This window comes from Salmo trutta, chromosome 28 (assembly GCF_901001165.1).
Source record: "Salmo trutta chromosome 28, fSalTru1.1, whole genome shotgun sequence".
Lineage (NCBI taxonomy): Eukaryota > Metazoa > Chordata > Actinopteri > Salmoniformes > Salmonidae > Salmo > Salmo trutta.
Genome location: NC_042984.1, coordinates 28,403,601 through 28,420,916, shown reverse-complemented (window position 1 = coordinate 28,420,916; position 17,316 = coordinate 28,403,601). Strand labels below are relative to the sequence as shown.

Genomic DNA, 17,316 nt, shown 5'->3' with positions numbered 1-17,316 from the left:
TTCCAAACGACCATTGACTGGACAGGTCCCGTGCTTTGGGGTGATGGGTGTTGTGACGAGGCCGGGTATTTTCAGGCCAGTACACGCAGTACCAGCGCCCCGCATGTGCCAGGGGAAAGTGGGCATCCAGCCAGTAGGGGTGATGCCAATCCTGCGCTCGAGACCGCCAGTGCGCCTCTACGGTCCAGTGTTTCCCGCTACTCGCACTAGCCCTGAGGTGCGTGTCTCCAGGCTGGCAAGTCCAGTACCAGCACCACGCATCAGGCTTCCAGTGCGTCAGCCCACTCTAACTCGGCCGGTTCCTGCTCCCCGCATTAGCCCTGAGTTGCGTGTCTCCAGGCTGGCACGTCCAGTACCAGCACCACGCTTCAAGCTTCCAGTGCGTCAGCCCACTCTAACTCGGCCGGTTCCTGCTCCCCGCATTAGCCCTGAGTTGCGTGTCTCCAGGCTGGCACGTCCAGTACCAGCACCACGCTTCAAGCTTCCAGTGAGTCAGCCCAGTCCAACTCAGCCTGTTCCCGCTCCTCGCACTAGCCCTGAGGTGCGTGTCTCCAGGCTGGTACCTCCACTACCAGCCCCACGCATCAGGCTTCCAGTGCGCAAGACCAGGCCCGAGTATGCGGCAACAGTGCCTCGTCCAGAGTATCCGGCAACAGTGCCTCGTCCAGAGTATCCGGCAACAGTGCCTCGTCCAGAGTATCCGGCAACAGTGCCTCGTCCAGAGTATCCGGAACCAGAGGAGACGGCCCACTGTCCGGAACCAGGGGAGACGGCCCACTGTCCGGAACCAGGGGAGACGGCCCACTGTCCGGAACCAGTGGAGACGGCCCACTGTCCGGAACGGGGTGAGTCTGCCTGCGACCCGGAACTGGGTGAGTCTGCCACCAGTCCGGAGCCGCCAGAGCCGCCCGCCAGTCCAGAGCCGCCCGCCAGTCCAGAGCCGCCCGCCAGTCCGGAGCCGCCAGAGCCGCCCGCCAGTCCGGGGCCGCCCGCTAGTCTGGAGCCGCCAGGGTTGCCCGCCAGCCGGGCGCAGCCAGGGGAGCCACCTAAGGGGGCTAAGCCAAGGGTGGAGCCGGGTCCACGTCCCGCACCTGAGCCACCTCCAGTATAGGTGGGTTGGGGAGGGGGGGTGTAGCACAGGTGCCGTCGTTGACGGCTGCCACCCTCCCTTCCCTCCCTTTAGTTAGGAGTTTATTTAAAAAAATATATATATAGATTTTTTGAGGTGCATCCGGGGTCTGCACCTTTAGGGGGGGGTACTGTCACATCCTGACCAGTATAGGGGTTATTTGTGATTGTAGTTTGGTCAGGACGTGGCAGAGGGTATTTGTTTTATGTGGTTTGGGGTGGTGGTTTGTTTAGAAGGGTGTTTGATTTATAGTTTTCGGGTTTTGGGTTATGTTCTATGTTTTTGTATTTCTATGTTCTTTCTAGTTTAGTATTTTCTATGTTAGGTATTGGGTATTGGACTCTCAATTGAAGGCAGGTGTTTGTAGTTGCCTTTGATTGAGAGTCCTATATATAGGGATGTGTTTTGTTTGTTAATTGTGGGTAGTTGTCTTTAGCACTGCTGTTATGTGTATAGCCTGCTAAACTGTTTCCTGTCATCGTTTCGTTGTTTATTGTTTTTCCGTGTTCAGTCTTTATTTAAATAAATATAATGAGCACGCAACCCGCTGCGCCTTGGTCCTCTCTACCCGAAGACAGCCGTTACAATGCCATACTGGCATTCATGGACAAGCAAGCTTTACTAAAGCAATGACATGAGAGGGCATGCAGTATTATTGTTCGGGTTGGGTAGGTTAATCTAAATGTAATCCATTGCATTTACTAGTTACCTGTCCAAAATTATAATCAGTAATGTAACTTTTGGATTACCCAAACTCAGTAATGTAATCTGATTGCTTTCAGTTACATTTTGATTACTTTCCCCTTAAGAGGCATTAGAAGAAGACAAAAAGGATCCATCAAACTCATTTGCTGTGTTATAGTGGTCTCTGACTTGTGGTCAGACTCGCTCAGGTGGAACAAATTTAAACTTGCAGCTTTTAGCTGAATTGAATGTCATTTAAAAAAACGTGTCATGTTTTTTCACCCCACAAACATCCTTTCTGAATTTAAAAGTAATCCAATAAGTAATCATATAGTTTTTCAAAAGTATCTGTAATCTGATGACAATATTTTTGCCGGTTACGTAACCGACTACAGTTACCGGTTTTTGTAATCAGATTACATGTAATTAGTTACTCCCAAACCCTGATTATGGTAATTTTTGGCATGTCTGTGATTCAGTCAGAAAGCTGCATGAGGACAAAGCTGACACAATTTGAAAATAACTTCAGCTGCCAGTGTGAGTTTTTCTGTGACAAAAACCCATTGTGTCATCCATTTCATCAGATCATACTGTATTACAATTCTCTCTGAGATTTCAATGTGATGAGTTGAGTTCGGGAAAAAAAGAGAAATATTAAGCAGGAAACATCCAGCCTGCATGCTTCCTCTATATGTAGTGCTGGCGCATTGAAATCATTGTTCACCCATTTTCAGATAGTGCAGTGCCTGAACTTGAGGGAGTTCTATAACTCTCTGATGTACTGTTGATTTTGTTCTGAATAGAGTAACCGACCTTTATATGATTGTGTTGCATCTGTGAAGACATCTCCACCGACAACATCAGCCAGCGCTCAGACACTTGCAGAAAGGTAGGAGTTCATGGACACATGAACTTTGAAACAAATTAATTTCTCTTCAGTGGAGGACCATCCTACTCAGTGAATTTTTATTTTTATAGTGAAACAAAGTTGTAATTTTTAGATAAAACTATACTAAATACATCACCAAATATATGTCACCAAATAACTAATTAAAACACATTGTTTTGCAATGAAGGTCTACAGTAGCCTCAACAGCAATCTCTAGGGTAGCACTATTGTGTAGCACTGCAGTGTGGTGAGTAGTTGACTCAAATAGAGAGCAAGACATAGTTTGCAGTTTTAAACAAGGAGTAGAGACACACAAACAGAGAGAGAGAGAGAGAGAGAGACACACACACACACAGAGAGAGAGAGACACACACACAGAGAGAGAGAGACACACACACACAGAGAGAGACACACACACACAGAGAGAGACACACACACACAGAGAGAGAGAGAGAGAGAGAGCAGAGACACACAAACAGAGAGAGACACACACACAGAGAGAGACACACACACACAGAGAGAGACACACACACAGAGACAGAGAGAGAGAGAGAGAGATTTTTTCTTCTTAGTTTACCTTTCACTTACTTAGCTAATTTAGCCTACTCAACAACCTGACTCAAACAGATAGGAATGCTATTTATGTTAGGTAGCTGGCTAAGGCTATCCAACACTGCAGCTCTTCCAAGTAAAGGAAAGCATTTATAAATGTATTGCCACCGGGTCCGCCAGTGTAACTGATAAACTGCTTGCTGTACACTATACTGTATGATTGTATTACAACAACAGTTGTGACTTTAATAAGCAGCCTGAGTTAATGATACCACAGTAAGGTGCTCAATTACAATGGGGGAAGTTGACTGAGGTTGGTAGAGAGATCGAGAATTTCGAGACAAGGGAAGAAAGAATGCTTCCTGTTTTGTTCAAGTGAGTTCACGGTCTTCTATTTTAGTTGGCAGTACAACAGTTTTATGTTTGCGTACTTTACATGCTGGGTGTGTAGGGTATGACGTTTAAGTGTACATAGGCTTATCAACACCAAGTTATGTAGTACTATTTCATAGTAGTTGATTGTTACAATATATACACACCTACCTTGTCTTGACAGTTAAGCAAATTGTTGGCAATATTGAAATATGTACTGTATATTGAAATACTGTGTTGTGGTACACATTGATGATCTTGAATAAAACATGACTTTAATCCAGTTAGCTTTAGATTAACATTTAACAGAACTTTAGGACACAACGTCCTTATGATTAATGAAGCAGAAGGATTTCACCATGCTTGTACTACTAAACATTCATCATGTTGCAGAGGAAGTGACAAACTGGGCTGTTAAACTTCACTTTCACACCCTCTCTCCTCCCTCCCATATGTTAAACTGCTACTGAAAATCCCCAGCTCGCATCACAGGCTCAGAGAAAAATGATCTATTTCTCTGTAAACAATAATATAGTTAGTAGGAAATCATCATGGTAAAGCTGCAATTCCTTATCAATCTTAATTTCTACTATCCTACTAGTAAAGATCCGCTGTAGATGCTCCAAAAGAAAACAGACTTGGTAATGAAAATCCAGTCTCATATATATATATAATAGTCATGACCATCTGGTGTGTAGGGTAGAAACAACAAGTCTATATTTGTACCTTTTTGCTTTTCGCTGTTTGTGGAATTGATATTGATATCTACTCGTCTTTAGAAATTGTAATGTGCAGTACAGAGCGCCTCGGCCTCATCAGCAGAAGATGAATGACGTATATGCCGTGGTCAACAAGTCCAAACAGCTCCCGCCACCAGCCTCTTCCACCGCCCCTCTGGCCGCTCTCCATTACTATGACAACGAAGAGCTGGGTGTCCCAAAATGCCACGTCGGTGCTCTTTACAGCATGGTCAAGAGCAGGTGTCCACCAGCCAAACCGCCACCAGCTGTCGCACCCATTTATGACACAGCCGGACTAGCCAATCACAGGCTAGCTGAGGCCTCGGCAGTGGAGGACCAGAGTGGCTATGAGCTGGTCGCAGGTGAGAGAATTTCAGGGCAGTGTTTGGAGACTAATGTGAGGCCAGCTATGGTTTTGTTTGTCATTAGTGCCCTGCACAAAATATTGCGATCTATATCTAGTGACCAATACTTTCAGGTTTCTTGCCAGTAACAATTCCTTGACAGCCATATTGAACTGTTTATGTGGAAAATGTCTTACTGATTCTTATCGTTTGCTTTTTTTCTAGCTGAGCGTTATTCCTCGACAGAAGATGACTATGAATATGTCTCAAATCCCATCAAATGCATGACCAACAGCTGCACTCCTGGTAGCATGGGTGAATATCTGCTTGTCTTTCTAATAATGTTGTCCATTGTCATATACTGTATCTAAAGCCATTATAGCTACCCAATGTAATGTTCATTTCCTCAGAATCTCATGAGTAAAATGATTGCGACTGGATGTCGAAACAAGACTATGTCATTTGTTAGATGCACTTGCAGGTGTCTTCAAGTATTCCAACCACACTTCTCAACTTTCCCTCAGAGTTCAACTGTCGCATTAAAAAACCCAAAGGGCCTCGGGATCCCCCGGCAGAATGGAGTCGTGTGGAGAGATGACACGGCAGCCATATACCAGGCCTGGCCACATCTTTACTCATTCATGTTTGGCAAGCAATGGGAATGGGCTCTATTTATTTTTACTTGCTGTGAACATCTACTGTATGTGATCACTAAAATACAGTTATCTATCTTTTGTAACCTTTTTGAGTTCGTATATTTTTTAGATCTCGTGATTTATATTACTAATGAAAGAACTATATTAAACAACTTTCAATTCTGAGACAAGTATTGGTTTTGAATACCATTTACCGATTGAAGTGTAATTGTAGTAACCAACAGATGGCACTATAGTAACAGGAGAGAATTCGTTTTTTTCATTATTCACGTTTCAGGTATTGTAAAATGTGTTTTCGCAGGTAGACTCATGATTTATTGCTTTGATGTCTACTAATTGCTGGTAACAAGGACTTACAATAAAGACAACAATTTCTTCAAGTCTTTGTATTAGCCCTGTGTACCACACAATCATTGCAGTGTACGTGTAGATTTTTACATGTAGACATTTGAACATCTTGGTCACGTTCTGTTATAATCCCCACCCGGCACAGCCAGAAGAGGACTGGCCACCCCTCATAGCCTGGTTCCCCTCTAGGTTTCTTCCTAGGTTTTGGCCTTTCTAGGGAGTTTTTCCTAGCCACCGTGCTTCTACACCTGCATTACTTGCTGTTTGGGGTTTTAGGCTGGGTTTCTGTACGGCACTTTGAGATATCAGCTGATGTAAGAAGGGCTATATAAATACATTTGATTTGATAGATACAATAAATGTTCTTGTGATCACAGTAAACTGTGTACTGTACTCAAACAGTTTGTTGAACATTCTGTGCAGCTTTGAAGATTGACCTCTGAACTTTTGGCTGTGCTGCAATGATGTTTCAGTCACAGAAATCAATCGAAAGCCAGCTTCTTATACACTGAAATCAACATTTGTATCTTCCAGATACCAAGCTTATACTCGGTCTGCAGAAAAAAAAACTGGGAGCAGTCTCTAGAGATTAAGTCTGCAATACACTTCAATATCTAACCAATTATAGCCACTAGTTGAAATGTGTGGTCCTATGTCATATTCCTAAAGAAACTTGCCCACAATAACATCTTTTTTTCTACCCCATCCATGGAGACCCAATGCTGGGAGGAGCATCAGAAAGTGAGAGTGTATTGGATTTAGGCAGAAAAAAAAGAGACACTTGAGGGGGTGTTGCTAATGACCACTCCATTTTCTAGTTGGCAGAGCCTGTGGCATGTCAGGGGTTTAAACTCGGCTGGATGGCTAATCCCATTCAGCAGATGCTAATGTGAAATGAGAATCTAATGACCTTCTGCCATGGCTTCTCAACCCAAGCCTCCAGCTATCTCATAGCAACCCCTCACTCAGCTTCACATACACACACACACACACACACACACATTAAAATGCACTAAAGCGGAATGCATATTTAGACCTATTCTGATGTTTATTTGCTGGTGTGTCTGATGTATCGACGGCTGATATCAAATCTCCCCTTAGGGGATCAATAGAATCTCATCCTAACAGAAACTCATAAATAAATCAGAACAAAATGTGCCTCTACATAGTACAGTAACTGTCATACTGAGTGGGACATATTTGCTTTGTGTGCAAATACATCAGAGAAAGAAAAGTAGTTATCTGGATAACATTACGTTAAAATGCCACAAGTTCTATTTGTATCAGTTTATTACTCAGTATGGATGTGGCAGAAGTTGTTCTATTTCGTCTAAGTGGGTCATTCTGTAGTTGATCTCTTAGGATTCTTAATGTTTCCAGTGAGTAAAATGCAGATTAGGTGTAAAACTGCTCTCCTAAGACACGTTTTTCACGTTATTACCAAGCTAAATTTAAATAGTCAACCATAGCCTGTGGCCATTGTGTAAACTACAGACACAGAGAGTGTAGGGTAGGCACTTAGAAATTGATCCTGACTTGTTTAGGCTTTTTTACGTGGAAAAATATTGATTGGTCCATATCTTGCATCTGATCTCATTACCCATCTGTTTTCTTACTTCAATTACTATTTAATACATTCAGAGAAATCAATTTTACAGTAAGACCTTTCCTATCTTTTAGGTCAAATATCAATGAAAATAAATCCATATCCATATGAATGAAGAAAAATAACACGAATCCAATTGCACACAGTGTTGTTCGGTACGAAAATGAGTGTGAGGGAGAGGGAGGGTGAAGGGTGAAGATTACAACATCAACTCTGGCCTTTGTGAATATGTGTGTTGGCATAGAATGAATAGGGGTTTTGGATGTATGTTGCTCTGAGCTGCTGAGGGTTAGAGCCAGAAGGTAAGTAGAGAGATGAAGGGGTGAGAGGGAGTTGGGTTGGACCGGTGTCAAAGTGCTGTAAGACAGAAGGGAGAGAGGGGAAGAGGCTGGTTTCAATTAAATACCTGGCAGGATTGGACGCTCAGTAGTTTGACTCTGGTGAAAAGAGGCAAAAGTTCAATAGCTGTAATGAAATCCACATAATGACATTATGACACTTCCAGACCCACAGAAAGTCCACTGGATTACGTCGTAGCTACAGAATGTGTAGTGAGTGACAGTGCACCTTTAAAGGTCCAATGCAGCCGTTTTTATCTCAATATCAAATCATTTCTGAGTAACAATTAAGTACCTTACTGTGACTGATTTCAATTAAAATGATCCAAAAGAAACAAAAAAAATCTTCATAGCAAAGAGCAATTTCTCCAACAAGATTTTTGCCAGGACTGTCTGGGATTGGTCTGAGTTGGGAGGGGAAAACTGAAAACTATCTGTTATTGGCAGATAGATGTGGAACTAATTTTCTTATTGGTCTATTAACTAGGCAGGGCAAAACTCAATCCCACCAATACAGGCTGACATTTCCGACACTATTTTCGAACAGCTCTTACACTAAAAGGACATTATCAGCATTTTCTAAATATTATTCCAACCTCATAGTGTGAAAATATATATAAAATACAGGAAAATCACATTATTGACTGCACTGGGCCTTTAAGGATTGTCTCATACAGTGTCTGGGCAACATACAATGTTTTCCTGTCTTAGTGCCTTTGTCAGTTCCCCCCTAGACTTCAAACTGTAATGCAAATGTCACCATCACTGGATATGTTTATTGATTAATACATTGATATGGGATTAAGCTACAGGCTAGAGGCGAGCATCAAGCTAACTGAATTCTCTCCAGTTCAGTTTGAGAATGCATATGAGTTGGACTGTCTGGGGAAAAGAGCTGGGGTGTAGGAGGTTTGGGAGTGTACAATGATTACAGCAAAGGATGCTGGTAGTGCAGGCAGGAACTGTGGTTAAAATGAATTATACTACCCCTGAAACTTATACATACTGTGTTCTTTCTCCCTCCCTTTCTCTCTCACTTTCTCTCTCACTTCCTCTCTAACTTTCTCTCTCGCTCGCTTTATCTCTGTATCTCACTCACTCACTCATTCTCTCCAATCCCAAAGTACAGCTCTTTCTGAAATAGCAGAAGTGGGGGGATGGCACAGTGAGTGTGTTGCGTGGCAGTGGCTTTGCTGATGCAGCTCCAAGACTTGGGGTGTTGGCTCAAAGAGTGGAAAGGAGACCACAGGCATGCATGAACTGGAATTCAAGTGGAAAGGCCTGTGTATCAGTGAAAAACAGCTGCTTACCAAATTGCCACTCAACCCATCACTGATACCAGCCATTACCTACTGTCCATCTACTGTGATGCCCTGAGCATAGACCATCTTTATTGCTCATCATACATAAGTATGGCCATACATTTCATACTACTATTATCTCTATATGAACAAGAATTATTTTTTCTCTCTAGCCTATTAGTATTACCACCTACACTAGTATTCACAATATCGCTGTATACTGTAAAATACTGCTGTATTTACTGTAGATTATTTTTGGCATCTCATGTTATGAGTTTTACTCAATATATTGCCACAAGCAATTTCTTGTCAATCAGGTAGAAAAATGCATGGAGAACTTTCCCAGATATCTATGCAGCGTTTAATGCAAACCGAAAAGTTATTTCCCCCCTGGAATATCCCACCGACTGGAATAATGTGAATACTGCTGTTGGGGCACAGCACAAAAAAGTGTTGCTTAGCAACTGTTTCAGCTCCATCTTGAAGTTTACTTAATTTTTTTGCAATAAGATAAAAACAACACAATGGAAATTGTACACTATTGTAAACTGCAGTGATATAATGCACTATGAGAAGCAGCTATATAGTGCTTTTCTGTCTTTTTACTGTGTATCGCCACACTTGATAAGTGTTCTCTCATGTCACATTTTAAGAGTTTGAGATCAGTTGTTTTCCATTACGAACCCAAGCAATCACACATTTGAAAGAAAATTAGCACATAAACCACTGCATGAAAGGCCTAAAAATACATATTTACAATGAAACAGGACTACTGGCTTGATTTTAACGAGAACCTTCATGAGATACAGGCTCAAACAGTCAAATGTAGCAGTTTTCCTTTCCACCTCGCTGTGGTTAAGGGGAAGGAGGGGACTCTTTGTGGTCTGGATCCTCTAAACTACACACATGATTTCACAAACAGCTGCAGTGGCTTATAGGGGCCAGATGTGAGGCTCATGGGACTAAAGCTGCAGTGCTGTGGAAGAAGCAGCCTGGGGACAGGCCTAACCGCCCAGCAGTCAATAGAAAGGGGCATTGTCATGCATGCTGCAACCCTTTTTATGGTGACTTGAGCAAATTAACAGGGAGTAGGCATCAATTTACACGTACATTCCTTCTCCGTAGTAGTAACATTTTCTGTTTGCCAAGTCTCTCTCTCTCTCTCTCTGTAATTAGGTTTAGGGTTAGGGGTTAGGGAAAATAAGATTTTGAATGGGAATAGATTTTTTTGGTCCCCACATGGATAGTAAAACCAACGAGAGTGTGTGTGTGTCATGAACATTTCAAACTTTTACAACCTAAAGCCCCTGATGTGAAGGTGGTTATGCCTCACAACAATTAGAATTGCCTGCTTCTTTACACGGGGCTACTACTGTATTACAAAGATACACATCAGGGGAGCGCTATTTTCAGTTTGATCCTTGGAAATGCAAATGGCCATTAACTTTTTGGGGGGTGTGAAAATAAGATTCTATGATAGGTGAACTCGCAAAAGTAACTACAAGCATGGTTTTCTGGGAAATTAAGAAAGCTTCACATCTTGTGATTTTGACTGAAGACAAATAGTTTTGAAATTGTGATTACTGCGAAAACAGGACAACAACTATTGGGGACAAGAGGGTGTGTTGTGTTAAAATGGAAATATATACTGTAGGTAGTCTTCTGTACCAGCAAAATATTGTAGTACAGCTGAGCGTTTGGCAAAGACTGACTACAGCAGAGCTGGGGATGACATGTTGAGTTGTTTAATTTATTAAATCATCCAAACATATATTCTCTCAGTGCAATAAAATGTTGTTCTCTTACCCTGGAGACATTAGACAACTTGCTATGATTGAATAGAGCCCTATGTGTATCTGCCTACAAAAATAACTAATTTGTTTGATTGTTGCATTCCTGTAGCCACTGGGTGGCAGTGGTGGCTTCCAGGGGGTAGAGTGCACTTCAAGGCAGGCTCAGGCTGACTACAGCACAGAGTAATGTTAAAGCATGTGGAATTAACTTTGTCCGTTAGATGTTTCCAGCCTCTGAAATTGCCAACATCATTTCTTATTTCAAAGGCTGAGTTTAAAGTATTAATGGTTTCTTAAATAATTCATTCATATTGAGGTTAATGAAGTTTAACTGCAGAAATCATAGGTCCCTCAACATAACAATATATCTGTGTAACACTCAAGAAGTGTCTTTCTCTAATACACTCTGGCCCCGCTCCAACCCCACGAGAAGACAGGACCCATAGGGGACTAATGCTTCTGAACTGCACTCTTGCAAAAGTCTGATAATAATGTATGCAATCTAATTAATAAGGATACTTCCAGGGAGAACCTGACATCATCATAAAGGACAGACACCACCTAGACTATTTTATTCTATGAAATGGTAAATGAATGTTACAGAATTGGACTGAGATCATATACAGTACTAAAGAGACCATGTGCCATAGGCCTGTATGTAAAATGCCTCCCAATACCGTTCTGGTTTCCATTTTGTATCTGGCATGTTATCATTGTCCCATGATAACAGAGACCTGCTTTGTAGACTGATATCAGAATATTCTGTACATTTATGAATCAATGCTCATTGAATAAGAAAAATAACTGTAATTAGATTGATAGAATTAGTTACTGTGTGTCCTCAGTGGGAATCTGTTTGCAATGACATCTCCAGACATAACAACCTTTCTGGAGGAATCCATTGAACTTTGCTATGACTGCTGAATAATACTTTTCTTATATTTAGAAACTTCATTGGTGCAGTGTATTTTTGTAGTTCCCAAGACAAAATAAATGTAAACCTAACACATCTGGGAAGAACACCCCACACCAAATATGATTGGAGGGTGGCTCCAGTAAAGATGCTGGGGTTCCTGTGATGAGGGTTGTGTTTTTCAAAGGAAACCACATGGACATTTCATCTGCTCTGGAGGTTCATGGTCCTGCATTTCCCCTGCTCACATCTCCCGGCTTTCAGCAGGGCACCATCCTCCGAAAGCCCAGTGTGGTCGAGGAACTGAGGAGGAAGGGCTGTCTTCCTCAAGTGGCTTCAATTAGAGACAGTCACAATTACAGAGGGAGGGAGTACACGAGGCCAAACCTGCCATGCTCAAACTCCAACTGGATTACAGGGACAGGGAGGCTACCAATGCGAGCCAGGATACCGGTACTTGGTCATTCCTAACCCACCCAACCCAAACCAAGGGTTATTTTAGGAACTTTACGGTTTTTGTATCTGGACTGGTCCAATTCCAATCCAATCAACTCAATGAGTGTGATTCAACCTAGAAAACCAAACTACAGAATGAAATGTTTTGCATTATATGGTTCCACTTCCCAGGCCTCATGAAGGCCCACATACACTGAGTATACAAAGCATTAAGGACATCTGCTCTTTCCATGACATAGACTGACCAGGTGAATCCAGATGAAAGCTATGATCCTTTATTGATGTCACTAGTTAAATCCACTTCAATCAGTGTAGATGAAGGGGAGGAGACAGGTTAAAGAAGGAGACATGGATTGTGTATGTGTGCCATTCAGAGGGTGAATGGGCAAGAAAAAATATTTCAGTGCCTTTGAACGGTGTATGGTAGTAGCTGACACACTCTCTGGTTTGTGTCAAGAACTGCAACGCTACTGGGTTTTTCACGCTCAACAGTTTCCCATGTCTATCAGTAATGGTTCACCACTCAAAGGACATCCAGCCAACTTGACACAACTGTGGGAAGCATTGGAGTCAACATGAACCAGCATCCATCCCTGTGGAACGCTTTCGACACATTGTAGAGTCCATGCCCCGATTAATTGAGACTGTTCTGAGGGCAAAAAGTGGGGGGGGGCAACTCAATATTAGGAAGGTGTTCCTAATGTTTGGTATACTCGGTACATTGACAAATAGAAATGCATCCAATGCTATTAATTTAAACCACAACAAAGAAAAGTTGTTTGTGGAGATACCTAATGTACTTTAGCTGAATTTGTGTTTAGTGCAGTGGGGGATTGCAGGTGTCATTTCTCCTAAACAGGCTATTACTGGCCACATGATTTGAATAAGTGGATTGCTTTGTTGTTGACTGGTGGTTGACATCAAATCTCATCACTGGTGAATGACAGACGACATCATTGATAGGTTATGACTCCCACACATAAGGTGCATATTGCTGAATTAGAATAGCATTGCATTAATAATTTCTTATATATTTACGCTGTTCAGGGCAAATGGTACTCTAAAAGAATTGTACAGTGCATTCAGAAAGTATTCAGACCGCCTGACTTTTTTCACATTTTGCTACGTTACAGCCTTATTCTAAAATGGATTCAATTGTTTTTTTCCCCTCATCAATCTACACACAATACCCCATAATGACAAAGCAAAAACTTGTTGCACATTTATAAAAAAATCTAAAACTGAAATATATAATTTACATAAGTATTCAGACCCTTTACTCAGTACTTTGTTGAAGCACCTCTGGCAGCGATTACAGCCTTGAGTCTTCTTGGGATTGATGCTACAAGCTTGGCACACCTGTACTTGGGGAGTATCTCCTATTCTTCTCTGCAGATCCTCTCAAGCTCTGTCAGGTTGGATGGGGAGCGTTGCTGTTCATCGCACAGACAGGAATAAGAATATATAAATATATAGACGAGCAATGTCAGAGCAGCATAGAATAAGATACAGTAGAATAGTATAGGATACAGTATATACACACAGTTGAAGCTGGAAGTTACACTTAGGTTGGAGTCATTAAAACTCGTTTTTCAACCACTCCACAAACTTCTTGTTAACAAACTATAGTTTTGGCAAGTCGGTTAGGACATCTACTTTGTGTATGACACAATAACTTTTTCCAACAATTGTTTACAAACAGATTATTTCACTTATAATTCACTGTATCACAATTCCAGTGGGTCAGAAGTGTACATACACTAAGTTGACTGTGCCTTTAAACAGCTTGGAAAATTACAGAAAATGATGTCATGGCTTTAGAAGCTTCAGATAGGCTAATTGACATCATTTGAGTCAATTGGAGGTGTACCTGTGGATGTATTTCAAGGCCTACCTTCAAACTCAGTGCCTCTTTGCTTGACATCATGGGAAAATCAAAAGAAATCCGTCAAGACCTCAGAAAAAAAATTGTAGTCCTCCACAAGTCTGGTTCATCCTTGGGAGCAATTTCCAAACGCCTGAAGGTACCACGTTCATCTATACAAACAATAGTGCGCCAGTATAAACACCATGGGACCACACAGCCATCTTACCACTCAGGAAGGAGACGCGTTCTGTCTCCTAGAAATGAATGTACTTTGGTGCGAAAGGTGCAAATCAATCCCAGAACAACAGCAAAGGACCTTGTGAAGATGCTGGAAGGAACAGGTACAAAAGTATCTATATCTACAGTAAAACGAGTCCTATATCGACATAACCTGAAAGGCTGCTCAGCAAGGAAGAACCCACTGCTCCAAAACTGACATACAAAAAAAGCCAGACTACGGTTTGCAACTGCACATGGGGACAAAGTTCGTACTTTTTGGAGAAATGTCCTCTGGTCTGATGAAACAAAAATATACGTTTTTGGCCATAATGACCATCGTTATGTTTGGAGGAAAAAGGGGGAGGCTTGCAAGCCAAAGAACACCATCCCAACCGTGAAGCATGTGGGTGGCAGCATCATGTTGTGGGGGTGCTTTGCTGCAGGAGGGACTGGTGCACTTCACAAAATAGATGGCATCATGAGGCAGGACAATTATGTGAATATATTGAAGCAACATCTCAAGACATCAGTCAGGAAGTTAAAGCTTGGTCGCAAATGGGTCTTCCAAATGGACAATGACCCCAAGCATACTTCCAAAATGGTGGCAAAATCGCTTAAGGACAACAAAGTCAAGGTATTGGAGTGGCCATCACAAAGCCTTGACCTCAATCCCATAGAACATTTGTGGGCAGAACTGAAAAAGCCTGTGTGAGCAAGGAGGCCTACAAACCTGACTCGGTTACACCAGCTCTGTCAGGAGTTATGGGCCAAAATTCACTCAACCTATTGTGGGAAGCTTGTGGAAGGCTACCCGAAACGTTTGACCCAAGTTAAACAATTTAAAGGCAATGCTACCAAATACTAATTGAGTGTATGTAAACTTCTGACCCACTGGGAATGTGATGAAAGAAATAAAAGCTGAAATAAATCATTCTCTCTACTATTATTCTGATTTTTCACATTCTTAAAATAAGGTGGTGATCCTAACTGACCTAAAACAGGGAATTTGTCCTAGGATTAAACGTCAGGAATTGTGAAAAACAAAGTTTAAATGTAGTTGGCTAAGGTGTATGTAAACTTCTGACTTCAACTGTTTGAGATGGGTAATGCAAAATATGTAGACATTATTCACGTGGCTAGTGTTCCATTTATTTAAGTGGCCAATGATTTCAAGTCTGTAGGTAGGCAGCAGCCTCTCTGTGCTAGTGATGGCTGTTTACCAGTCTGATGGCCTTGAGATAGAAGCTGTTTTTCACTCTCTCGGTCCCAGGTTTGATGCACATGTACTGACATCACCTTCTGGATGGTAGCCGGGTGAACAGGCAGTGGCTCGGGTGGTTGTTGTCCTTGATGATCCTTTTGACCTTCCTGTGACATCGGGTGCTGTAGGTGTCCTGGAGGGCAGGTAGTTTGCCCCCGGTGATGCGTTGTGCAGACGTCACCACCCTATGGAGAGCCCTGAGGTTGTGGGCGGTGCAGTTGCCGTACCAGGCAGTGATACATCTCGACAAGATGCTCTCAATTGTGCATCTGTAAAAGTTTGTGAGAGTTTTATGTGACAAGCCACATTTCTTCAGCCTCCTGAGTTTGAAGAGGCTCTGCTGCACCTTCTTCACCACACTGCCTGTGTGGGTGGACCATTTCAGTTTGTCCGTGATGTGTACGCCGAGGAACTTAAAACGTTCCACCTTCTCCACTGCTGTCCACTCGATGTGGATGGGGGGGCTCCCTCTGCTGTTTCCTGAAGTCTATTATCATCTCCTTTGTTTTGTTGACGTTGAGTGAGAGGTTATTTTCCTGAAACCACACTCCGAGAGCCTCGTCGTTGTTGGCAATCAAGCTTACTACTGTTGTGTCGTCTGCAAACTTGATGATTGAGTTGGAGGCGTGCGCGGCCATGCAGTCATGGGTGAACAGGGAGTACAGGAGGGGGCTGAGCACACACCCTTGTGGGGCCCCAGTGTTGAGGATCAGCAAAGTGGAGATGTTGTTTCCTACCTTCACCACCTGGGGGCGGCCCGTCAGGAAGTCCAGGACCCAATTGCACAGGGCAGGGTTGAGACCCAGGGCCTCAAGCTTAATGATGAGCTTGTAGGGTACTATGGTGTTGAATTCTGAGCTGTAGTCAATGGACATCATTCTTACATAGGTATTCCTCTTGTCCAGGTGGGATAGGGCAGTGTGATGGCGATTGCATCACCTGTGGACCTATTGGGGCGGTAAGCAAATTTAAGTGGGTCTAGCGTGACAAGTAAGGTAGAGGTGATATGATCCTTGACTAGTCTAACAAAGCATTCATTGAAGGTTTTAGGTAAACTGTCTGGGAGGTATGAGTATCAGTAGATGAAAGTGCATAATTGGCATACATTAATGTCATAAATAGACAAGGTATTGAGTGTCTTAAACAAAGGTGCAGATGGAGCCAGGTACATAAACATTGGGTTTATGAAATTGTAACCTACTTTTTTCTTCTTCATCTGTAATTTAAACATTTAATATAACAGTTATACATGTTTATAAACAACACATTGTCCAGTTCCAAGAGATCTGTATAAAAATATTGATCGGTTCCTCTGCAGAGTTAAAATGACTGATAATATGAGTTACATTTTCCTTTAATTGAAGCACAGAAAGTCCCTTGAAGTCATAACCTGGAGATAGTCACAGAGCAGGCCTAACAATTATTTCCACCTGAGAGAGTTTAGACAAATTTATCTGCAACATATGTGTCATTCATTCATGTATCTCGTCGTCATATTGTAGCAAACATCTCCATCCGCCTTCGAAATCCAGCCTTCTCCCTAACATCTGGGACTGGGTTTGGTAGGAAAAAACTAAATTATGGGCGAGCCTGTTCCAAATAGGGTACTAGAGCAGATTTAAGCACATGCCAAATGTGATCATATATCATTCTAATACATAGAGACCAAAAGTGAAGAAAAACTGTGTATTGTAATTAAATAGATGTAATAGTTGATTCGTAACTCGGTGTAGCAAGCGAATTTGATCTCATTCTATGGTTTATTGAACAACAGTGAGTTTGAATCCCCTTGTTGAAAGTGGTACATTCCATAAAGGGATTGCTACCCAAGCCTTTCTCCTCCTGAAG

General features: G+C 42.3%; 1 protein-coding gene across 1 annotated transcript; it reads left to right on the top strand.

Moving 5' to 3' along the window:
- The first annotated feature begins 2,478 nt into the window (after positions 1–2,478).
- Positions 2,479–5,746, top strand: LOC115165940 (tyrosine-protein phosphatase non-receptor type 18). Its single transcript, XM_029719475.1, has 4 exons — positions 2,479–2,702; positions 4,406–4,728; positions 4,936–5,025; positions 5,235–5,746. Exons 2-4 carry the CDS (start codon positions 4,452–4,454, stop codon positions 5,306–5,308), a joined length of 441 nt encoding a protein of 146 aa, XP_029575335.1. The 5' UTR covers positions 2,479–2,702; positions 4,406–4,451; the 3' UTR covers positions 5,309–5,746.
- The last annotated feature ends 11,570 nt before the right edge of the window (positions 5,747–17,316 follow it).